General features: G+C 38.0%; 2 protein-coding genes across 2 annotated transcripts in view; one reads left to right on the top strand and one right to left on the bottom strand.

Annotated features, from left to right (window-relative positions):
- LOC127415019 (metabotropic glutamate receptor 6-like) overlaps window positions 1-7,342 on the bottom strand; it is a 93,048-nt gene extending 85,706 nt beyond the window's left edge. Inside the window, exon 1 of the mRNA XM_051653475.1 lies at window positions 7,195-7,342. The gene's annotated coding sequence lies outside the window, so the exon portion shown is untranslated. The remainder of the gene's footprint in view (window positions 1-7,194) is intronic.
- A 14,392-nt stretch (window positions 7,343-21,734) lies between these two features.
- On the top strand, window positions 21,735-26,353 carry LOC127415053 (activator of basal transcription 1-like). Its single transcript, XM_051653540.1, has 4 exons — window positions 21,735-21,877; window positions 22,150-22,556; window positions 24,444-24,619; window positions 25,839-26,353. The coding sequence occupies exons 2-4, from the start codon at window positions 22,226-22,228 to the stop codon at window positions 26,217-26,219; spliced, it is 888 nt and encodes a 295-aa protein (XP_051509500.1). The 5' UTR covers window positions 21,735-21,877; window positions 22,150-22,225; the 3' UTR covers window positions 26,220-26,353.
- The last annotated feature ends 130 nt before the right edge of the window (window positions 26,354-26,483 follow it).

The raw sequence follows: 26,483 nt of genomic DNA, 5'->3' as shown, positions 1-26,483 counted from the left end.
CATGTATTTTAATATCATACTTCTTATGAATTACTATAATTATTATCGCATATGGTAGGGTGACTTACAGTTAAGCACTTAACAGGTTTGTACTGTAGCATTTTTACATTCTCTTTCCATTAAAATTACAAAAGTTTGACCACAGGTCACCTCCCAAACGTGACCCCATAAACCAGTAAACAAGCAATAAAAGCCACAAACGAGAAAGCCAACACTCTACCCAAAAAAAGAATGAATGATAAAAGCTTTATGTTAATGAGGCATTTCAAAGGGAGAAGAAAAATCATCATTTACACATCAGAGGCAGCAAATATGACTAGCAGTAACAGTCAAAAGCATCTACAGGCTATTACACTGGACTATGGATTATATTTCTGTCTGTCACAATGAATTTCCCCTTTTTTCCCCACATATGTGTAATTAACTAAGCATTATAGTACTCTAAGGACTTGAATTAAAGCAGAAAATGAATTATTAGGATACCTGTAGGCCTCTGCTAAAACATTTTTACAATTATTTAATCCATCTTGTCCCATAAAATATTTCTGATATTTTCCTAATTTCTTTAATCCACCTTGTCCCATAAAACATTTCTGATATTTTCATTTCATGTTCAACCAAAATCGCAATTATATTTTCTAGTCTGTGCACAGAGGTCTTGTTAAATGCTTTTTAAAATTTATCAGCTGAAACTATTTAATGCTTATTCGGGTGTCTGGGCTGATGACAAATTGTGAGTTAATTCCCTGGATGACATAGATAGATAATGTGATCACTCTTCAGAATAAAGGGCTGGAATAATGGATATTACAACAAATCATTGGATTTTTAGTCTTCATATGAGACCTAAATTTTGCAGCTGATTTCCATTATAAATTGTTGGAGAGAAGTTAAAGAGAACTCGTTCTGAAATGATAGAGCCGCCGGAGTCAAAGTGACCCAGCAGAAAAAGGTGTCTCATACAAGAACTGTTCCTGGACTAAGATGGACCACTCTGCTGTAATGAGGTCAGCAGTTCAGCTATAAACCCATCGTCTTTGCAATAGACTGTCCAGAACTGTTGTAACAAGCACAGAGAGTCTTTTGAAACCACATTGATCTCCTTGTTACCAGGATATGAGGGTGTATTTAGGATATAATGGGCAGGAGCATGTAAAACATGCTGTAAGCCAAAAACAAAAATTCTGTCTCACCCTCTCACCAATTATTTACTTACACTCATGTTTTCTAAACCCATATGTCTCACTTTGTGAAGAACATGCATCTTTTTGAAAAACATCCAGAATGCTCTTGGACTGGGTCTTTCAAGCTCCAAAACAGTGGCATAGCCACAGGTGTGCCTGGGTGTGCAAATGTCAGCTTGCACACTCAAATGAGTTTTGTAATGCTTAACAATAGTAGGGATGTAAAAATGCATCCATGCGATGATGAACATTCAACACATTTATTATGAAATGTAATAATCGATTATAGTGACTAAAATAATACTCTATGTTTTAAAGGGGCCATCTCAGAATACATGCATGCTTTCGTAATAAACGCGAAATGCATGAATGAGCAAACAAGCACGTTTGTTTATGCTGTACCGAGTCTGGCTTTCTTCATCATTATTCTGCAAACCGCGCATTTCAACAATGGCATTGGTAACTTTTGCTCTTGCGTGATGCTGCATCTCTAAAACAAATTTTTTTTAAAAAGAAAATACTGTGTGGACCTGTAGTATTAGATTTTGCATCAACACTAGCAAAATAAGTTAGTTGTTGATCTTTTGTTCCTCGATTACAGTATGCATATTATGAAATATTTGGAGAATACACATGAAAAGGTAGGCTACTGTAACGCTCCTTTACAAGATTATATGTTCATAATATTTGTTCATATGCCATTAGGTTGTTAACTCTGTGACCATGCTTGATTTAATTGTGAGCCAGTATCTGCCTATTTAGGTGACGGATTCCATATATCCTCCTGAGGCCCGAGCGTGACCGCTGTTTGCACTTTCCATTTACCTTTTTGATTTGTAACTAGAAGCACCTAATAAACATGCAAAAAAAAAAAGAACAAAAAAAAAAAATCCTAAAAATGTATGGTAACATATGTGGACAGCAGGACTAGGTTGTGGAATTCTAAATAATACCAAGCTATTATGTTTCCAGGAGTGTTGGTTGTTCATGTTTTTGAAACGTTCAGACATTATATTAGCATAATTAATTCTGATTCAAAGTAATGGCCAACATCATCCAATCACTGTCATGCTAAAATAAATTCTGAATCTATGTACTGATTACCATTGTCCCATGTCTCCCAAACATGTTGAGCAGTCCAAACATCATCTGCAGCCTGAAACTGAACTTTTTTTGGGGATTTTAGGAGTGAATGCACTTAGATGCATAGGAAAGCTATAGGATGCTCCCTTGCACCCTATTTAGTGAATGACTTAACCTCCAGTGTGCTGTCTGTCTACACTGGTCTCAGAACAGTTCAAAATGCATCTTATTTTCATCCTAACTCCATATAAAGCCTCTGAAAGCAACATTTTCCAGCTTTTGGATGAACTCATTGAATCTCAATGTGATAATTAAACAGTATACACTGGATTTCAAAGGGAAAAATGCGCTAAAGTACACATTAGTGTACATCGTGTTTAGCAGAGTGGAGTTTCGGTATAAATCGCTCAAATTTTTAAAATGGCATATCGGATGAAACTAGAGACTCTTTTTTACGTTTCAATGTAAAAAATTTAATTAGGTTTTTTACCAGATGTAGTTTTGTTGACGTTTCTCCCAAAGACAAACTTCGATGTGATCGGGTGCCATGTTGTTTTGTCACATGACTTTGAATGTCAAAAGTTTAACCCTTTACTGACAGCCCAGAGCCTTCTGAACTGCGATCATTCAGTTTAAATGAATTTATATTATGCATTGCATATAGCGAGTATATAGTGTACACGGGGTCGCACAAGGATATAGTTCAGTTATTGGTTCAGTAGGCTAAACGTTCTCATTAGACGCACAGGCATCAATGATATGCAAGTACATTTTGTCTCTTCAGCATATTTTAGAAAATAATTATGAATCATTCCAAAATAATCGAATTTGGATACATTAAAATGCCTACCTACTCCATTGAAAAAAGTAGTATTAATTTTTACAAATTTTAAAATAGGCCTACATTAAGTCATTAAAATAATTTCGAGCTGAAAAGACATTAATGCAAACGGTACATGTCACTTTATTGTGCTTCAGTTTCTTGCACACCCTGTTTTCCCATGGCACACCCAGAGCCTTGTTTCTGGCTACGCCACTGCTCCAAAATGACAAAAAGCACCAAAAAGTGCCATAATTGTGGTTCATATGACTCATACACTATATTCCAAGTTATATGGAAGCTTTCATAATATCAAAAAGAGCAGCCAGGATATTTTCCACCAAAAGGATCACACAAAATGTAATTTTGTGTTCCACAGTAAATAGAAAATCATACAGGTTTGGAACAACATGAGGGTGAGTATATTTTATTTATTTATTTTATTTTACCTTTATTTAACCAGGAAAAAAGACTCACTTTACAGGAGTGTCCTGGCCAAGATAAGCAGCCAAGTTTGCATATACAATTATACAACAAAGTTGCAGCATACCATACTAAATCCAACATAAAACATACAACCAGTTAAAAACTTTTACACACCATTAATTCACTCTCTAGGTTACGAAGTAAAATTTTAAAATGACTATAAGACACCAAGTTTTGTAGCTTCATCTCCGTCTGGAGAAGATTCCAATCCGAGGTGGCGGCATATTTGAAGGAAGTTTTACCAAACTCAGTTCTGACAAGGGGCACACAAAGATTGTAACTTGATTTAGAACGTAATGAAATTGCCAGGCAATTTCCGTTGAATAAAACAACAAAGATAAGAGGGCAGATAACCCAATATGGCTTTATATATCAATAAATACCAGTGCATTTTTCTTCGAACATTCAACGAAGGCCAAGCAACTCTTTTGTATAGTTCACAATGGTGTGTTGAAAATTTACAATCAGTTATAAATCTCAGAGCACCATGGTACAAAGCATCCAGAGAGGCGAGAAGGTAAGAGGGAGCATGCTGTTACACTACATCCCCATAATCAAAAACCGGTAAAAAAGTAGCAAACACTAGTTTCTTCCTCACATTGAATGAAAAGCAAGACTTATTTCTAAAGTAAAATCCTAACTTTTTCTTGAGTTTTTGCCTCAAATAATTAATATGTAAACCAAAACGTAATGTGTTATCGATAATAATACCAAGGTATTTGTACTCCGACACTGATGTAATCTGACTCTCCTGAGAAGTCCAAAGAGCAATGGAATTTTCTGAAGAAATTTTAGAGTTTGAGAATAACATGCATTTTGTTTTTTCAACATTTATTATTTAAGACCAGCTTCAAAGCACAAAACCTATTTTGGATGATATCAAAAGCAGATTGTAAAAAAGCCACAGATTGCTGCTTAGAAGGAGCTGGACAATAAATAATAGTATCATCTGTGTAAAAATGAAACTTTGCATTATCAATATTAAAGTCAAGACAATTTATATATATACTGAATAATAGCAGCCCCAACACAGATCCTTGGGGGACTCCCTTAACAACCTCCATAGAATCTGACTGAATATCTTCCATCTGTACACATTGGGTTCTTCCCTTCAAATAAGCAGTAACCACAAAATTACCTTTTCTGAAAGTCCTATCCATCTAAGCCTATTTAATAATATGTCATGGTCAGCAGTGTCGAAGGCCTTTGATAAATCAATAAAGAAACAAGCACAATGTTGCTTATCATCTAAGGACTCCACCATATCATTCAAGACTTTTAAAAAGGTCATAGTAGTGCTGTACCCTTTACGGAATCCTGATTGGTTAATAGACAGAATATTATGACTGTTTAGGTACCGTGTCAATTGTTTGCTAACTAGATTTTCCAGAAGTTTCGAGAGAATACAAAGTTTAGATATAGGTCTATAATTATCCATTAAAGAATGATCACCCCTTTTGACAGAGGAACTACAAATGCTGACTTCTAGATCCGTGGAATTGTGTTAGTTAATAAAGAAAAATTTAACAAATACGTCAGCGGAGGAGAAATAAAATCAGCCGCTAATTTTAAAAACAACGGAGCAATATTATCAGGACCTGGCGATTTATTCACATCTAGTTCTTTTAAAGCAGAATAGACGTCAGAGGAAATAATTTGTTCAAAAGCGAACTCTCTTGTCTATAGATTTCGTTCTGCTTCAAGGAATTCTAAGTTCGAGTTTATATAATTATTTGTTTGAAATAAAGACCCTGATGCAATAAAATGACTGTTAAAACTTTTAAACATTTGCTTTTTATCTACAATTTTAATAGAATCTTTCATTAAACAAGGGGGAAACTCTGTAGTGGTTTTGTTGCCAGTTAAAAGCTTAATGATGACAGAATTTTCATTTCATTGTGAGAACTAATCCGTTAACATTTCTGACCAATTTCAGAATGTTTTAACCTCTCATAATAAAATTGTAAGGATGAGTAATATTTTGCTTTTCCTGAATCCTGCCTATAACCCAAACCTCAATATAATAGAGGCTTATGTAAATGGATGGAAAAGATGGCAGTTTTGTGGCTTTAAGAGAGACAGTTCCTAAACAGTTAATATGTGTACACACACCATGAATTCTTGACATTATCTGAGAGGGCATACAGAGCAGATACAACACATTTGCGAGCATCTTTGATGACATATGACATTGTTCACACAAACTGAACCCTTTTAAATGCTGACCTCTCTTCCACAGAAGCGTGACACAGCTGTCAGGGGCTTCACTATAGCAATGATAATTCAAAGAGACTCAACAGACCTCACAGCATGGATTAAGATGCCAGGAATTCATCCTACAGGACATAGAGAGCAGATAAAATGGTAGGAGCTTCAAGGCAATTGCACAAAGCAGCATAAAGGTTATCTATATTGCAATGGATGTCAAACTCTTACAGAGCTACTTAACTGGCTCCCATTTTAGTACTATTGCCGTGATGGATTATTTAAATCAATGTACATCATAATCCATATTATGAAATTAAACCTGCATGAGGGTTAATTCAGGGAATGTGCTTTTGAATGTTTATAAACATCATGTGATCACTGCCATCTAAATTTTGCTTATTGAGATTCACCAAATATATAACAGCCATGCAGCAGCGAAGATGCACTGATGAATCACCCACTAGTAAATGTGCACAAAAAAAAAAAAAAAAAAAAAATGACTAGAATTGCTTTCTCAAAAAAGATACATATAACTTATGATCTATAAGTCACTTTCAATTTCACCACTACTTCATGAATGATGGTTTCCTTTGTAGTCTATTAAGACATACAGTAACTAAAGACATAACAATACATTTGTAACTGTGAAGGGAATGTTGAATAAACAGTAGCACTTTATAATAAATGTAATTATCATATAATGCTGAAAAGCATTAATGTACTGTATATTCAGATATATAGCAACTTTGATTCATATATGTTCATGTATTCAAATTTGAATGCACAAAAACTAATCTGTTAAGCACCATTTACAAAAAGTACTATGGTACAGTGATGGTATCCGATGGTAATACCATGGTACATTGATATATAACATTGCACTGTTTGATTACCATATACATTCATTGAGTTTGCATGGTACTAAAAATATTAGATTGATATAAGAATACCATAACATGGTATTACCATGGTACAGCAATGGTATCAGATGGTAATACCACTGCACGTTGACAAATACCATGTTACTTTATCATTATCATTAATATACTATGGTATTTACATACATCAAGGTACAATAATACCATATATTACAATTATGGAAGTGTCCAAAAACCATGTTACCATTTTTTTGTGTACAAATAAAAACATGCTATTCCATGCTACCCCAAGGTAGGCTACTTCAAAGAATACCATGGTGGTACCTTGGTACATATAAAAAAAACATGGTAATACCATGGTATTTTTTGTTAGTGCATAATATAATGTTTTGAATGACGTATTAATAAAAGTTAATGTCAAGTGTTTCCGAATGATGAAGCCTAAATGTGCAGAGCATTGGAAACATATACAGAATTATAACAGTAAAAACAGAGAAGGTAAGAAAATACTAAACATTATTGTCTGATTTCTTACCTATTCATTCTGATGTTGAACTTTCTCCAAAAGACGTGAAGACTGCTGACACATCCAGGATTTCTTATCAAACCCTCGTTGATATTACGACTCATTCAAATCATATGTTTAGATCACCTGTTTAAAGAGCGCACGGAACTCTTCTTCATTGTTACAGTGGATTGTTACAATGTTGCATTGCATTCAATTTTCTGTCCTTGTGCGCGCGCGCTCTCACTCTCTCTCTCTCTCTCTCTCTCTCTCTCTCTCTCTCTCTCTCTCTCTCGCTCTCGCTGTGTTTCAGAATGAAATGAGATCATATCGAACATACAATATTTCTGAACACTGTTGCGCTTCTAATCTCTATCAAATCTCTTAAAAGCTCACTTTCCACCTCTCTCTCACTCTCTCTCTCTCTCTCTCTCCGCTTCATGCTGTCTTGTTTTTTTACGCTGGACGCTTTAAATTCTGCAAATTATTTTTTTTATTGGTTATTAGTTATTTATTCATTATAATATGAAAAAGATAGATAACCACTCCTCACTTAGAAAAAATATAATTTCAATGGGTCAAATCCTTGTCAGAAACAAATAAAGGATTGCTAATTGAAGAAATCCTAAAGAGATCAAATAGCTGGATCAACTCAATGCATATCCTAGGTTTGTTATTCAGATTTTAAGTTTGTCCAGTAGGATACCATATTTAATCATTTACAATGGCAAGAAAAAGTATGTAGGAATTACCTGCATTTATGTATAAATTTGTCTTAAAATCTGGTTTGAACTTCATCTAAGTTATAATAATGAACAAACACAATAAGTTTGAACTAATAACACACAAATTATTGTATTGTTCTTTTACATATTGAATGCATAATTAAAACATTCACAGTGTAGGTTGGAAAAAGTATGTGAACCCCTAGGCTAATGATGTCAACAAAAGCTAATTATAGTCAGGAGTTGGAAAACCTGGCATCCATTAATGAAACGAGACTGGAGGTGTGGATTAGAGCTACTTTGACTTATAAAAAGCACTCAAACATTTTGAGTTTGCTATTCACAAGAAGCAACTGCTGATGTGGACCATGCCTCGCAAAGAAGAGATCTCAGAAGACCTACGATCAAGAAGAGTTGCTTTGCATAAAGCTGGAAAGGGTTACAAAGTTATCTTGAAGAGCTCAGATATGCATCGGTCCACAGTTAGACAAACTGTCTATAAATGGAGATGATTTAGTACTGTGGCTACTCTCCCTAGAAGTGGCTGTCCAGCCAGGATGACTCAAAGAGCACACCACAGAATGCTCAATGAGTTAAAAAAAAAAAAAAAAAGAACCCTAGAGTGACAGCTAAAGACTTGAAGGAATCATTGGAACTGGTTCACATCTCTGTTCATGAGTCTACTATACAGAAAATGTTAAATAGGCATGGTGTCCACAGCAGGACACCACGAAGGAAGCCGCTGCTTTCTAACAAAAACATTGCTGCACACCTGAAGTTTGCCAAAGACCACCTTGACACTCCACAACACTACTGGGAAAATGTTTTGTGGACTGATGAAAGCAAGGTTGAATTGTTTGAGAAGAACACACAGCACTACGTATGGCATAAAAAGGGCACCGCATACCAACATGAAAACATCATCTTAACGGTGAAGTACGGTGGAGGGAGCATCATGATTAGGGGCTGCTTTGCTGCTTCGGGACCTGGACCGCTTGCCATCAACAAGGAAAACATGAATGCCTAAGTTTATCAAGATATCTTACAGGATAATGTCAGCTCAGTAGAAGTTGGGTGATGCAGCAGGACAATGACCCTAAACATCTAAGTAAATCCAATACAGAATGGCTTCAAAATAAGAAAATCCACCTTTTGGAGTGGCCCAGTCAGAGCCCAGAACTTAACCCAATAGAGATGCTGTGGAATGACCTCAAGAGAGCTATTCACACCTAAGAATATGGCTGAGCTGAAGCAGTTATGTAAGGAAGAATGGTCCAAAATTCCTTCTGAACGTTGTGCAGGTCTAATCCGCAGCTTCCAGAAACGCTTGGTTGAGGTTATTGCTGCCAAAGGAGGATTGACCAGTTATTAAAAGGGCTCACTTACTTTTTTCACAGCACTGTGAAAGTTTAATGGGATGTGCTCAGTAAAGACATGAAAGATTATAATTGTTTGTGTATTGTTAGATTAAGCACATTGCGTTTGTCTATACTTGTGACATTGATGAAGATGAAATCACATTTTATGACCAATTAATTCAGAAGCCAGCTAATTGTAAAGGGTTCACATACCTTTTCTTGCGATATATGACGAGCATTAATATCATGTAACTAGACAATATTTGTACAGGAGGAAGGGCTCCCCTGATTGAGTTTGGTTTCTCCAAAGGTTTCTCCTTCCACTACCTAAACATCTTGTGGAGTTCTTTCCCCACCACAGTCCCTTTGGTTAGCTCACTGAGGCATTAAACACTATTTTCTTTAAAGCTGCTATGAAATAATATGTATTGTGAAAGGCACTATAATGCAATTGACTTTACTTCACTTGACTAGATAAATTATGATAATAATTCCATTAGCAATCCATTTGCATTCCTTTGGGACTTTTGGCAAGGCATCTCAGAATTCAGTACCTTTAACAACACATTCTGTTAACCACAGATGTGACATCCCATCAAAGCCAAAGAAAATCCATCTGTTTTTGTGTCTAAATGTCTAATTGTTTAACTTTAATCTAATGCACTGCATTGTCAGCCAGGAAAACATGGATCTGTCATCCAAAAACTAATATGAGGTCCAGATGTTGCTGCAATAATTAAAAATCATTAAGAAATGTCTATACATAATTACATAATTAAATAATAATTTTTGACTCACATAAGGAAACTAGGGGTATTACTGTAATAAAAACTCTGAAGAATAAAGCAAACTAAATGTTAAAACAATTAGCTCACATGATCAAAGAAAATATAGCAAAAAATAAAAAATAAAAATGCAGCTCAGGTCACATATGCATTTTAGAAAAGAGAGACCAGCATTCATTTGTGAGACCATGCATAACTAATTTCAGCATTGTATTTTTAAACCAATGGGGCAGCTTTGCAAGGTCTTAAGCCATTAAAGTTGCATCGACTCTAGTGAGATGTTCCAAGCCTTAGAACCACTGGCTTAACACGAAAGCAGTCTATCACAGTTTTCTGGTGAATAAAATTTGTTAGAAGACAGGTTTCTCCATTTGGACCATTTGGTTAACCATTCAAGGGATAGTTCACCCAAAAAATTAGAATGCTGTCATCATTTACTCATCTCGATGGCTTAAAAAAAACATTTTTGAAAGAACATGGGCTTTCCTTTTTTGACTTTCTTTCTTCAGTGGAACAGCATAATGAGTTATTTAAATATATATATATATATATATATATATATATATATATAGATATATATCCAAGCTGCTTTGTTACATACAATGAAAGTGAATAGTGAGCATGGTTGTCAAGAAAGATTTTCAGTGAATTACAACTTAAATATCGGTCTGTTCCACACATAAAGTAATCGTATGGCTTAAGATTTTTTTAATATACCACATGAGTCATATGGACTACTTTTATTGTGCTTTTTCGTCCTTTTCAGAGCTTTCCCATTTGCTTTCTTGTATGGAAAAAAAAGCAGCATGAACATTCTTAAAACTTCTCCTTTTGTGTTAAGAAGAAAGAAAGTCACATGGAATGGTGTGAGGGGGAGTAAATGATGACATTCATTTTCATTTTCGGGTGAACTATTCTATTACATAAACATATGGTTTTATTCCTTGAATTTTTCATTAAAGCAAGTCAAGTCATCAAGTCAACAGCATCTGCTGGTCTAACTTTATCTCTAATGAAATGGAAGCTCCATAAATTAATGTTACATTATCCCCTCTTTGATTGACATTAAAAAGTAAGGTCTATTTTCACATGTTCAGTTTTCTGCCACTCTTAAAGTAGTCAAAAAAGTATTTGGACACTTAAGTCACATTTAAAACTGTATTAATGACAACAAAAATATAGAATATTTTAAATACCCCATAAAATCAAAATTGGAGTTTTGTGGCTTTCAGTTAGCTTTCTGTTAGCTTTGTGGTCATTTATATGCTAGTGTACTCCTAAAAAATGTACAAAATCTTAACAGATATTTAGGACAAATTCCTAAATATTTAATTAATAAATTATCCATTTCTTTTTACTTTTATAAAATCAAGCTAGCTATACACTGAAAAAAAATTTAGAGTAAGATTTACTTACATTATTTGCACTCAGTTTTTGCCAATTTCAGTAATATAAAATTAAGTAAAATCTACTAAATTTCATGACGTAATATTAAAGTGAGAGAGTAAATTTAACTTAATCACCCCAGTAACTTTTATTTACAAATCTGATGTACATGGAATTTAAAAAAGCTTAGTAGAATTTACATTTAAAACATTTTACCAGAACGTTCCACTTTTTGAATTTTCTTTATTAACACATTAATATACCACATAACATATGAGAGTTTTCCACAGAAAAGCTCCAGGCATGCTATGTAGTCTATTAGACATCATCACCTTGCATTACTAGCAGTGAGATAACAATATATCACTGATTCTTGAGATAAGGGACAAAACATGTCCTACATATAAAGGTCCTCTTTATGTTAACAAATCAAGAAATTCATAATAATAAAAATACTGAAAACGTTAAATCTAAAGGAAATGTGTATCCTCAGGGCATTTATTACTTATAATTTTAAATAATTTAATTAGAAGTTTTTTAAATGCATGCTCTATACTTGGAAGCACATGTAAATTAACCTGTCATAAGTAAGAGGTCACAATGTTAAACTACCAAACGATGTTTAAAAATGCAACAAATTCATAAATATAAATATCAACTGAAAGGTTGGGATCTGTAAGATATCAAACAAAACAAAGTAAAAAGATTATTTTATTTTTAATTAAAAAAAACTGTCTATCAAAGTTGTGTCTTCACTTTGAGTCAACTCCATCAGATTTTTTTATATAATAATGAATAAGTCAGACAATGTCATGGTTAGTTATGTCACAGACAATGTCATGGTAAGTTATAACTCTGGGTACCCCTTTCCCACCTCCTGCTTATGGTGGATGCAACAGTAGGACACGTGGTCTGGTAATATTTATATTTTTATATATTTCAAACAAACAATGTTTAAGTCAGTTCAGACTTCACAAAACAAGAAGTTACCAAACTTAACAACAAAATCAACAATAGAAACTGTGTAAATAAACTTGCAAACAGTGAAACCACGCAAACTCATTCATTATACAAGCCGAGTGCATGCTGGGAAGAACAGCTTCGAAACATTTATTTATTTTATTTACCAGTGACATTTACTCAAATTAGTGAATAAATATGACAAGGTTTTCTTCTTTAGGAATAATACATGATGACACATTGTAAAAATAACTAATAATCATAAATAATATTAACTCACAAGCTAAAGCATTTTACATATTTGAATAAAAAAATAAATATCGAATTTACGTAAAATTTTCATGTTTATGCTTAAACTAACATATTCGATAAAGAAAGTACTTCATATTTTCCGCTATATTTGCTTTTTTCAGTGTATTATTGAATTGATTATTATTTATATTTATTTTTTTCAGTGTATTATTGCCTGAAGGCTTACCCAACTTTTCCCCAAAAACTGAAAGATGTCATTACACACATCTTTGATGTCACACACAATATCATAGATCCTAACTATCACGCATTATACAAAAAATGCCATGGTCAGATCTTTATCACAGGACAGGTGTTAAACATTTTAACTGAACATATGAAACATATTCTGAAGAAGATTTCAGGTAGTCAAAAGAAGATTTCAGGTAGCCAAATGTGGGACCAATTGAAGATTCACACAAACACTAAAGGAATGAAATGTAGAATGATGTCAACATAGAGATGAATGGCACAAGAATCACAAGCATAGCCTGCATTCATGGTGCATTTGTTGGTTTTATTGCTGTTGGTCACCATGTGGTTACATTCAACCATTTATGTCAATGGTGAATAACATTTTCATTTAAAAAAAACAACACAATAGAAATCACGGTCCATAAAGAAGCAACTAATATTAATTACTTGTGACTGTTTAAAAATGCATAGCATGTCTGGCCTGCGATCAGCAGTCTTTTTAAGTAAGCGAGTTTGACACACACTGAGATGAAACTTTGTGTCGTGGCACATTTCACATTTATCTCAGAATGAACAGTACCTCCCGCAGTTCAATTTCACATTTGCTTTCCTTCCCCCACCTGATCAATATTTAAATGTTTAAATAAATAATTAATGCATGAAGCCCCTGCAGGTTCTAGAAAGTTCATTTAGTGAGGGGCATTTGTGGTATTGTTGATTTGCATCTTCACCTTAGTTTGCATGAGTATGTGCATGTTTGAAAGGTCAGTGCACTTAATGGCATGTGCAGTTTAGTTTGTGTGTGTGTGTGTGTGTGTGTGTGTGTGTGTGTGTGTCTGTGTGTCTGTGTGTGTGTGTGTGTGTGCGCGCGCGCGCACGAGACTGGTGTTGTCACTGGGGTCCAGACAGATGGCTGTGTTTTTATTCTCTGTGGTTGTGGCTGCAGTTATGCATTCTGTTTGAAGTTTGCGGTAACAAAGTCGTAGCTTGCAGTCCCATTTTATTATCCTCTCCCATTTTTTCCACTAAATGATATGTGCTCTGCTTTTTTTTCTTTTGGGGGTTTTTGTTTAGTTTTGTGGGTTTTGAGATTATAAAACAGTAAATATTCAGTTCAAAATTAAGACAAAACATGTTTGGACACTTTCTGGTTGACAAAAGTTAGTGGAACATGTCTATAGTTAATGTGTTGCTACTCTGCTAGGGCACCTTGAGGGGAACTAACTTCATAAATCACTAAAAAAGGGAACAAGTGCATTTGTTATATTTTTCATGATCCCTATAGGGACAGCAACAAAAAAGGGAATTTCTTGCTTATATATGATGTATCAAATAAATGCACTGGAAGGAACAAGCTACAAATAATATTGGCTGGGTTATCTTTGTTCATCTGAATCGCTCCAGCATCATTGTTTCTCCAGTTGGTTGTCGCAATCTATTCACACCAGACCGAATCATAAGCCGTTTGGTGTGCATATAAATTTGGTGGACAGTGCACTGTCAAAAACATGTTTAGTTGTCAGTCACCCTCTACATGAAACAAACACACTCCGCAAAGGATTTCACATCTGTCAAGCGGTTCTTGTGTTGCAGCTGGCCATGACCCAAATGGACATTATCCATGAAGATGACTCATTAAAGAAACTCAAACTTGTTTTAAAATGTCACCTCTGTCTTTTAAGTTCCCTACTTCTGTAGTGATTGTCATGTTAGTGGTAATTTCCCTTTTGAAGACACCACGTGATTTTGCTCAATAAGATAATGCGGCTACAAACTCTACCTATGTGTGCAAAATATTCTGGTTTGTTTCTAGATACAGTATATTTTTGTATTGAAAATAAGGACCACAATGGTTTTCTGTTTCATCAGGCACATGCACTCACTTGTGGTAGGCTAGTTTTAGCAGAACGCTTTTTCATAAGAGAGCCTAAAAGCTTAGCATAAAATAGCATAACGCAGCGGTCCCATAGACATTCACTGGCGAGGAGACAAGAGGCCGTTTTTTGGAGAAGATGCTTCAGGACGTTGAATAAACTGCTTTTGTGAGAAAACAGCTCATCACTTAATGAATTGACTGCCTGTCCGCCAACCTTCACCATGTTTTACACTAAAAAATCCTTTTGAAATGAGCTATGTGTGGAGTTTATTACGATAAAATTGCTGTTTTATAAGAGATGTCACGGACGATTTTTTTACGGCTCTCCCCATTCATTTGTATTGTATCCGCAAATGGTGACTTACTGTCGTTACTCTCTCATTGACCGTTATGCTCTCTTCTATGGTAAAAGCGAGGCTGCTATCTAGGTAACAGTAAAAACCCATATGAAATTCCAGAGGGACCCCATGACGAATAGCCTTCCGAGTTCACCTACAAATTCATGGCTGAACAGCTCTATAATGCAATGTATTCAAATTTCTTGGGTTGTCAGATTTTTTGAATAAGCACATTTTTGGTAGTTATCAGCGTATTAGTGTGCATGAAAACACACTATTGTGGCGTTCCCTATCGATGCAATTCACTTGACATTGCAATGAACGCTATGGGAAAAATTCTTTTCCACAACCTAGTTGAAGCCCTTGTATTTGAGCCCCATCCCTTTAGGCACGCATTTGCTTCCTCTATGTTAAGTCTCGAGGGACCACATGAGGAAGCACGGTGGGGCCACGAGGTAGAGATGGAAGAACCCAAGGAGGATCTCGTGCCGGCGCATGCCCCACGACCCCATTGGTCTTCCCATGTAGCGTCTTCGCCAGTGCAGTATGCAATCGGCATCGGATATGGGAGAATGGTCCATGGAGGATGCTGCAGCCCCTTTCCCCAGGGAGGGTGAGGAGCGCACACTGGCCACTGATGGAGAGCTTCTTCTCGTTCCTCACACGGGCGGTTGAGGAGCTCGGTCTCGTGTGGTCCCCTCCAGAGGAGCGGTTCCTACAGATTGGCCACCGCCAGCAGGCCGTGGCCTGGAAAACTGCACCGTTCTTTCTGGAAGTCCACGACGAGCTCACAAAGACCTGCTGCATGCCCTATTCATCTTGCGTCCAGATCGGAGGAGCTGCAGACCTCACAAAAGTGGACCACGCTGAGGATAAGGGATATGCTAAGCTTCCCCTTATTGCAGAGGCGGTTGCAGCTCATCTCTGTCTTTCTACAGCTGTGGGATGGAAATCCTCTCTGGCTGGAAGAGCTTACACAGCAGTGGGCCTGACTGGTTCGGCACTCCATAGCATGGCAGTGCTTCAAGTCTTTCAGGCCAAGCTCCTCAAAGATGTGGATGAGCAAGTCCCAAACCCTGACGTGGTTAAAGAGCTCCACACCACCACAGATCTGGCACTGCAAGCTACTAAATTTACCACGCAGGCCATTGGAAAGGTGATGGGTAATTTGGTGGTTTTGTCAAGTTAACGCTCATGGAGATGCATGATACTGAGAAAGCCGCCCTGATTGACACCCCTCTCTCCCCTGATGGCCTTTCCAGAAACGCAGTGGAAGACTTTTCTGATCGATTCATTGTGGCACAAAAGCAGTCGGAAGCGATGAAGCACTTTTTGTCTAAGAAAAGTGTTCCCTCTCATCCGCCCCGCTCATGCTCTGCTTCGAGCCAGCGCCCCGCGAAACACCCCATGGTCAAGAGCCACCGCTGAGCCATCAGTGAGACCACGTAAACCATGGCCCAAACAAAAGCCTTACCCACCTCAGCGCGAACCCCGCACCAAAGGGAAAATTACCCCCGGGCAGCAGCCGCGTTCCTGACCGGCGCAACGCCGTGAAGAGGAGTCTGGAGGCCACAGTTATTCTTGGCCCAGATCCAAAGAAAGCGCGGCTCGACACACATGCTGTTCCGCTTCCCGTAATTCACCGGGACCAGAGTGTTATACAAAATGTTGTTCATGTGTGTTGTTTGCAAATAAAGAATGTATTAAAAATTAAAAAGAAAAGCGCTTGTTGCGATCACACAACATGCTCACACATTCTCAAAAAGGGCTAAATTTTTCTTCACATTACTCACACCCAACACACTATGATCAACTGCTTTCCTATGGCGAGTGGCGCTCTGTCTTTTATAAAGAGCGAACTGATGCGCCCGCTGTCTCACCACGCAGACACATGGCGAGCTCTCACGGGTGTGTCAGACTGGGAGCAAAAAACAATCAAGCACGGCTATAGGCCTGCGCTCCAATTTGCATGGCGGTCACCTCGATTCAACGGCATTATACCTTCCACGGTTCCGTCATGAGACTCGCCGTTGTTACAGGCAGAGATTCACAAACTCCTCGCGAAAGATACTTGGACAAGTGTGAAACGGGTGTGGCACATCAACTGCTTGGAAATGCTAGCCTTATTCTTTGCAGTGAAAGCTTTCCATTCTGACATGGTGAATCATCACGTTTTGATTTGGTCAGAAAATATGTCAATGGTAGCGTACATAAATCGCCAGGGCGGCACTCGATCGCTACCAATGATGAGCCTGGCGCAACGCCTTTTTGTGTGGAGCGCGCGACATATGTTCTGGGCCATCGCAACTGTGGAGTGGACATGCTATCGTGCCAGAGACCTATGGCCATGGAATGGAGACTTCATCCTCAGACGGTTCTGAGGATTTGGGAAATGATCAACAAAGCAGAAGTTGACCTATTTGCCTCCGCAGAGACAGCCCACTGCCCTCTTTGGTACTCCATGTCCCAAGCCCCACTGGGAGTGGACACCTTGGCCCACAAGTGGCCGGTGAAACGTAAATACGCATATCCCCTGGTGCGTCTCCTTCACTCTGTCATCAGCAAAGTCAGAGAGGACAAGGAAACGGTTCTGTTGGTTGGGCCAAAATGTCCCAGCCAGCCATGGTTTCTGTAAATGATGGAGATATTAGGCGGCCCTCCATGGGAAATACCACTGAGGAGGGATCTGCTTTCTCAAGCACAGGGCACGATTTGGCATCCCCAGCCGGAGCTGTGGAACCTACACATATGGCCCCTGAATGGAGCACAGGGAGATCCGTTGAGTTGCGTGTGCTCTCTTTAAAGACTGCACTGCTGTTGGCTCTGGCCTCAGTAAAACGGGTTGGTGATATACAGGTGCTGTCGGTTGACAATTCATGTCTGGAATTCAGTCCGGGGCTTTCAAAAAAGGCTATGTGCCTAAGGTGCTTTCCACACCCTTCAGGGCTCAGATAGTGCACCTACAAGCTTTCTCTTCTCCACCATCTAATTCCGATGAGGAGCATTTAGCGCATTTATTATGCCCCGTGTGAGGCTCTCTCACTGGATCGTTGATGCGATTGCCCTCGCTTATGAGTCGCAGGGCATTAGATGCCCTATTGGCGTAAAGCGCATTCAGCTAGAGGCATGGCTTCCTCATGGGCATGGACAAATGGTATATCCCTACAGGACATATGCTTTGCAGCAGGATGGTCTTCACAGAACGTTCGTGAGGTTTTATAACCTAGACGTGGCGTCCATCGCTTCGCGAGTCCTCTCTGTCTAAAGAGCTTACTATTCCATCACCCAGCGGGTGAGCCCAAGCTCCTTATTACCGGCAGGTTCCCTGTTATAATTTTAATACAGCCGCCTGTGTAGGCCGCATACCCAATTTACTCCCACTAGAAGTCACAAGCACTTCCAATAGAATAAAACCTCCCTCCCTACCTCTGGTTATGAAGGGGTTAATTATTCTGTGTGTCTTATATGACTCATATAGATCCTCAGATTAAGATAAACTTTCCATCTGGTTTTCACCATGTGGGGTCATTCATTTTCATACACAATTGAATACATATAAGTCACCTCCCGAAGGACCCGTGACCTCATACATACTGTTCTAAGTGTTTCTACCCTGGTACATCTTAGGGTATGACGCTAACGTAATGCGGCGTGATGGGACTCCATTCCCCATAGAGTTCATTGCAATGCCTTGGTTCCCTGAGATTAAGGGAATGAGACATTGCAAAACTTGGCCGCACTACTACTTCAAAGTTTCGAGGAACGAGCAACGCGTTCTTGTGCAGGGGTGATAAAGGTGAATTCCCTTCCTTTGCATGCTTATAGACACCCTTTTTCAGAGCCATTGTCTTTTATTGTTCTTTTACTGTATTTATGATGATTATGTGGCTCATTGCGGAGCTGCTGACAGAGTTTGCTTTGTTTTTGTTTTTTTTTTTACATTTTCCTTAACCCATCACTAGGGCCATTTCTGAGCATATGGCCAGAATTATTATTTTTTTTTTTTTTTTTTTTTTTAAGACCTTGCTTTGGGGGGCCTGGGTTGCTCAGAGAGTACCACCCCTGGAGTCGCGAGTTCAAATCAGGTTGTGCTGAATGACTCCAGCCTGGTCTCCTAAGCAACCAAATTGGCCCGGTTGCTAGGGAGGGTAGAGTCACATGGGGTAAACTCCTCGTGGTCGCGATTAGTATTTCTCGCTCTCAATGGGGCGCATGGTAAGTTGTGTGTGGATCACGGAGAGTAGCATGAGCCTCCACATACGGAGTCTCCGCGGTGCCATGCGCAATGAGCCACGTGATAAGATGCGTGGACTGATGGTCTCAGAAGTGGAGGCAACTGAGACTTATCCTCCACCACCCGGATTGAGGTGAGTAACCGTGCCACCACGAGGACCTACTAAGTAGTGGGAATTGGGCATTCCAATTTGGGAGAAAAGGGGATAAAAAAAGGACCTTGCTTTGAGGGGACCCCTGGTGGCTTGGGGGCCCTAAACAGCCACTTATACTGCTTATATCTCAAATTAGAGCACATATCAAATTAATAGTATAATTGCTTTAATTCTTCATATACTGAAGAGTTTTTGCCTTTACAGTTGAAGTCAGAAGTTTACATATACCTATATATTATTTAAACTAAGTTTTCCACAATTCCTGACATTTAATCGTAGAAAACATTCCCTGTCTTAGTCAGTTAGGATCACTGTTTTATTTTAAGAATGTGAAATGTCAGAATAATAGTAGAGATAATGATTTATTTCAGCTTTAATGTCTTTCATCACATTCCCAGTGGGCCAGAAGTTTACATACAATTTGTTAGTATTTGGTAGCATTGCCTTTAAATAGTTTATCTTGGGTCAAACATTTTGGGTAGCCTTCCACAAGCTTCTCACAATAAGTTGCTGGAATTTTGGCCCATTCCTCCAGACAGAACTGGTGTAACCGAGTCAGGTTTGTAGGCCTCCTTGCTCGCACATGCTTTATCAGATTGAGGTCAGGGCTTTGTGATGGCCATTTCAATACCTTGACTTTGTTGTCCTTAAGCCATTTTGCCACAACTTTGGAGGTATGCTTGGGGTCATTGTCCATTTGGAAGTCCCATTTGGGACCAAGCTTTAACTTCCTGGCTGATGTCTTGAGAAAGTTGCTTCAATATATCCACATAATTGTCCTTCCTCATGATGCCATCTATTTTGTGAAGTGCACCAGTCCCTTCAGCAGCAAAGCACCCCCACAACATGATGCTGCCACCCCCATGCTTCACGGTTGAGATGGTGATCTTCGGCTTGCAAGCCTCACCCTTTTTCCTCCAAACATAATGATAGTTATTATGGCCAAACAATTCAATATTTGTTTCATCAGACCAGAGGACATTTGTCCAGAAAGTAAGATCTTTGTGCCCCATGTGCACTTGCAAACTGTAGTCTGGCTTTTTATGGCAGTTTTGGAGCATTGGCTTCTTCCTTGCTGAGCAGCCTTTCAGGTTATTTCGATATAGGACTCGTTTTACTGTGGATATAGATACTTGTCTACCTGCTTCCTCCAGCATCTTCACAAGGTCTTTTGCTGTTGTTCTGGGATTGATTTGCACTTTTTGCACCAAACTACGTTCATCTCTGTGAGACAGAATGCATCTCCTTCCTGAGTGGTCTGATGGCTGCATGGTCCCATGGTGTTTATCATTGCATACTATTGTTTGTACAGATGAACATGGTACCTTCGGGCATTTGGAAATTGCTCCCAAGCATGTGGAGGTCCACATTTCTTTTTCTGAGGTCTTATTTCTTTTGATTTTCCCATGATGTCAAGCAAAGAGGCACTGAGTTTGAAGGTGGGCCTTAAAATACATCCACAGGTACACCTCCAATTCAGTACACCTCCTATCAGAAGCTAATTAGCTAACTCTCTAAAGGCTTGACATAATTTTCTGGAATTTTCCAAGCTGCTTAAATGCAGTTAACTAAGTGTATGTAAACATCTGACCCACTGGAATTGTGATATAGTCAATTAAAAGTGAAACAATGTCTGTAAACAATTGTTGGAAAAATTACTCGTGTTATGCACACAGTAAATGTCCTAAACGACTTTACAAAACTATAGATTGCTAATATTAAATCTGTGGAGTGGTTAAAATTTAACATTAACATCAACCTAAGTATATGTAAACTTCTGACTTAAACTGTATATGGAACTAATTATTTTAGCTGTCAGGAATAATATGCATTTAAAGCAAAGGTTGAAGTGATACCTACATTGTAATTATTTGAAAATGCTATTTAAATCCTTTTTACTGAAATATATTGATCAGCTGGTATGAAAAAGTGCTTAAAAGTGTTTAAACTACATTTGAATGACTCTAATTTGCTTGACACTGGTTAAAAAATAAATGCTTTGGCCCATACTTTGTCCAGTGTTTTGTCTCCCCCTGTTGTTTAATATGAGAACTACAATAAGAGCCGACATTAAATAATAGTCTATTTCCCCAAGTAATGTCTGAGAGATATGGAATGCAAATAGATACAAGATATTTTATACTGTTTATCTTGAATTATATGGTAAAATTACATCTAAAAGAAACTGTATTAGTGGACTCGTCGTTGAAAAAAAAAAAATAGCTCTGTCTCTTTAAGAAAGACCAGCGTATTTTTCTGGACGCTTGATTATGACGTCAGAGCTGCTTTCTGTTCCACGTGTTTGAAAAGGGTCGATTTGGGGATTTTATTTAAAACACGCAGGAACTTAAACATATCTTTATGGATAAATATGATGTTTTATATGTAAATATAATAACCTCTTTTTGACGGTAAGAATTACAGCGATCAAAACTATAAATTTGCTGTTGTTCGTTAAAACAGTAGGCGAGCAGAAGTCTGTGTTACTGTACACTTAAAGATGTTTGTTTAAAACTATTATTATTATTATTATTCAAAAGAAAATATTTTTAGTTGTTTGAAAACTTTCACAGTAAAATTGATTGTAGAAGTTAAATTACAGGTCTCATAGACTCGCTTTAGTCATTTAAAAAAAAAAAAATCCCAATATCAACTATAAGTCTTTTGTCTTTCTCACCCCCAGACTGTAATTGTTGTTAAACCTAGTTATAGCCCTACTGGAAAAGTCTGAAGTTAAAACAGACCAGGATACACAAACCATGATCACTACTGAAGAGTTAAATGACCCTAAACCAGAAGAAGAGGAGGCTGGTGATGAGGATGGTGATGGTGATGGTGATGATGATGATGATGATGATAAGAAACCAGAGCATGATGAAGATGCTGACCATGAAATGAACAGTGAAAATGGTAATGAAACTCTAGAACTGGAGATTAATAAAGAAGATGGTCTTGAGAATCCAAAAGGCAAGAAGTTTGTTCCAGGAATAGTGTATTTGGCACACATCCCTCCTAGAATGAGACCAAAACATGTTCGGAACATGCTGGGTTTGTACGGAGAGATTGGAAGAATATTCCTGCAGCCTGAAGGTATGACTGCAGTCTTTTAAGAAAATATGTCAAATAATGTAGATGTATTTGTTGATATATTGAGTGATCTGTTAGGAGTTGAGACATAAATGTATAGTTCACCCAAAAATGAAAATTCTTTCATTATTTACTCACACACATGCCGTTCTAAATCCGTATGACTTGTTTGTTCTGCAGAGCACAGAATGTGTCTTCTGAGGGCATACAATCACTTTTTTGTAATGAATAAACTGAAATTTACATGTACTTTTATTCATTTAGCAGACACTTTTATCCAAAGTGACTTCAAAAATGAGGAAGGATACAACATAAGCGGTGTATCTTAAATAAACATAAAATGTCTTCATCCATGTCTTCAGAAGTGATATGATAGGTGTGGGTGAGAAACAGATCAATATTTAAGTCCTTTTTTACTTTAAATCTACTTACAAACTGCCCTCCTATGCACATTCACAAGAGTTCTTGTTCTTCTGTTTTTTTTGGTGCCAAAAACAGAAGAAGAACTCACATGACTGTGCATAGGAGGGCTGTTCCTATCCATAGGTGTGCACATGATCACTATCCTTAAAAAATATGATCAGTCATATTTTCAAAATCAATGCAAAAATTTCACAATTTCTGCCAGGGTATGCAAACTTTTGAGTACAACTCTATATATTCTCCACTTTTCAGTGGTCACACTCAAATGAATGCTTTTCAGCACAATACAAATCGCACTCTGGAACGCTCTGTGCAGCTCTGCTTCACTGGCATTTGGCTCGATGACCGTTCCTTTGTGTTGCTCAGCCAGCAACTACTTCTGGCAGGCATCCCGGAGCTGTTGGGCGAAGGCGAATGGGTGGCCATGCTCGACAATGGTAATAGAGCGGAAGCGTTGGTGCTGCTGCTCGGGTGTCCGGCCGACCCATTGCAAGATGGCTTTTCTCAAGTCGGCGTACACCAGGAGGTTCTCTGCTGGTAAATGTTGCGCCATGAGTTGGGCTTCCCTGGACAGCAGTGGAATCAATTGGACCTCTCACTGGGTGCTCGGCCGCCCGCATGCCCCTGCCGTCCGCTCAAAGAGCTCCAAGAAGGCCTCCGGATCGGAACCTGGGGCGGGGCGGTCACGGGGTCTGGGATCACAGCAGCAGCACCCTCCTGCTGCAGAAAGCTCCAGAACATCTGCCGGTCATCCGCTTGGGCCTGGAGGAGTGCAACGAATTGCTGTTCCTGCTCAGTGTGCAGCTCGAGGAGGGCCTGGTGTTGCATCTGGTGGATGCTGGCAAGGGTCTTGACCACATCCTCCAGAGGTGAGGGATCCATGATGACGTTCTTCCTCCTTTAATTCCTGGGTTTCGGCACCAGTGTAACAAAGTTCTTAGTTTTCGTGATAAGGGAGGAAACGGAAGACAGTGAGATCCAATTCAAAAGGGCTTTAATTCTCACAGCTTCACAGTCTATATATATATATATATATATATATATATATATATATATATATATTCCACTTTTCAGTGGTCACACTCTAATTAATGTTTTTCAGCACAATACAAATCGCACTCTGGAACACTCTGCTCCGTATAGTTCTCTCTTTGCCTCACTGGCATCTGGCTCACTCTTAAAAGCCCGTCTCCACTCTCACTGCAGTGACAAACAGCTGTTAGAGACAATCATTGCCAGGTGGTGATCCTTACCGTTCTCATCTCCTGATCTCGCTCTCCATTCACAAACCTGCGCTTAACCACGCCCCCACTACCACAGTTTTGTAAAAGTAATTTCATGCATTTAAGCACAGGCCTTTAGATCAAAAACCTTTGACTGGATGTGTACTTCCAAACTATTTGTACGAAAGTGAATGTTTTTATTTTAAAGGATAATCCTACAAAATCATCTTTTTGACTTTTCTAGATCATTGCGTTAAAAGGAAGAAAAAAAAGGCAGGAAGTAATTCATCCAGTTTCACAGAGGGTTGGGTGGAGTTCAGAGACAAGCGCATTGCTAAGAGAGTCGCGACTAGTCTGCACAACACACCCATGGCCAACAGGAAAAGGAGCCGGTTCAGCAGTGACTTGTGGTCCATAAAGGTATATAACACTAGAAATGCTCTGCACACTCACTACTGTGATTATTACCAAGAGATAAAGGTTAAAAGTCAAGATATTAAATAGTTCAGTACTTATGTAGCAGTAACATCCAAATAATGTGCTTGCCATCTTTAAAGGGGCCCTAGCCTACTATTGAACTTAATGTTTGTTGAGGTTTCTTGCACAAGTCTTAAGTCTTAATTTAGTTTTACATGCCCATTTTCCACCCTCTCTTTGAGCTTAAGAATTAAACAGGCTGTTTTTGTTACTGTTCCTTTTAGAGGTCGACCGATTGTGGATTTTTGTAGATACTGATAACTAAGCTGGTGGAAAAGGCCTATAACTGATTAATTTTTTTAATTGAGTCATAGAAAGTAATAACATTTTCTTAGTTGGCAGTCATAGAGGCCAGAGTACAAATTGAATAAAATCCCAGATGTGGTTAATTTTTCAACTGAAATTCCAGAATAATAATCAGAAGAAAAAAAAACAAGATTGGGTTCATAAAGTGGGACTTTAACACTAAACAAGCCTGAAACACATCAGAGACTCTTATTTTGAAATGACGGTGACTCCATTACAATGTTCTATTTTTAATATTTACCAAATTAAGCTATTTATAGTCTATATACTATATATTATTATTGTTATTCACAATATATGAAGTGGCCATTTCCATATAGTTTTTTGCATGTCCTCGTTTCAATTCAAAAATTATCTAAAATTCTAAAATTATATTTTAAGTAATTATCAGAGGAACACAGAGGAATAAAAAATAAAAAAACTATAGGCAACTATCAGCATAGATTTTTGCTGATAACCGAAAGTTGCTTTTTGGAACTATCGGCACCAATTAATCGGTAAAACCGATATATTGGTCTACCTCTAGTTCCTTTATGATTTCCATATATAAATGACCTTTGTTATGATTGGCTAACTTTTTTGCATAAAACAATTACTTACGATGTTCTGCCAAGTTAGTGAATCATGAATAGGCACTGATATGTACAGGTGGGCAGCTTATTAGCTTGTAGTTGTGATGTCAAAACCTTGCTGCATATTTGAAGCTTTGTGTTTGAATACTCTTACTTTAGAAGAGCAAACAAAAACCCTGTTTTCCATGATATCGACCATTTAAAGTACTTTTTTATGCTTATTGAAGGTGTTAAAATATATCATTTCATAAATAGGCTAATATTTTTATTACTGTTCAATCAAGTATCTGCATAGGTTCCAGTGGTGTCATCTCAGTGAGCGATTGGCTTATGAACAGACCGTCTATCACCAGCGTATGAGGACAGAAATCTCCCAGGCAAAGAGGGAAACGAACTTCTACCTGGCTAGTGTGGAGAAGAGCCAGAACATGGCGAAACTCAAGAAGAAGAAAGAGAAGAAGGGCGAGGTTGTTGAGGAGAAGACCTGGGACTTCAAGCAGCGTCCTACAGAGGACGAGATCCAGATGAAACATATGATGAAGAAAGGATTGTCCAAGAAGAACCTCCAGAAGGCTCAAGAGAAGAACAAAGCCATCCAGGAGAAAGCTCAATCGAATGTTTCCCTGCTGGCTAAGATCTTCAACAGTGGCAGGGCTCTGGACTGACGATATAGGAAGATTTAAAGGAATAGTTCACCCAAAAATGAAAAAATCTATAATTTACTCACCCTCATGTTTTTCTATACCTGTATGACTTCCTTTCTTCTGTGGAACATAAAATAAAATTATTTTAAAATGTCCTGGCTGTTTGTTTTTTTTGTTTTGTTTTTTAATACAATGAAAGTGAATGGGGACTGTGCTTACATTTTGGTCTGATCCACACACAAAGCTTTCACGTGTCTTCAGAATACTTGGAATATAGCGCAAAGG

This window comes from Myxocyprinus asiaticus, chromosome 24 (genome assembly GCF_019703515.2).
Source record: "Myxocyprinus asiaticus isolate MX2 ecotype Aquarium Trade chromosome 24, UBuf_Myxa_2, whole genome shotgun sequence".
NCBI lineage: Eukaryota > Metazoa > Chordata > Actinopteri > Cypriniformes > Catostomidae > Myxocyprinus > Myxocyprinus asiaticus.
This window is presented reverse-complemented; position numbering and strand designations above follow the sequence as displayed.

What these genes read in the sequence shown, in the direction of transcription:
- LOC127415053 (XM_051653540.1), top strand. Translation starts at nt 22,226, where the DNA reads ATGATCACTACTGAAGAGTTAAATGACCCTAAACCAGAAGAAGAGGAG. An exon ending in AATATTCCTGCAGCCTGAAG is followed by an intron (nt 22,557 to 24,443) that starts GTATGACTGCAG and finishes TGACTTTTCTAG; the next exon opens with ATCATTGCGTTAAAAGGAAG. An exon ending in GTGACTTGTGGTCCATAAAG is followed by an intron (nt 24,620 to 25,838) that starts GTATATAACACT and finishes TGTTCAATCAAG; the next exon opens with TATCTGCATAGGTTCCAGTG.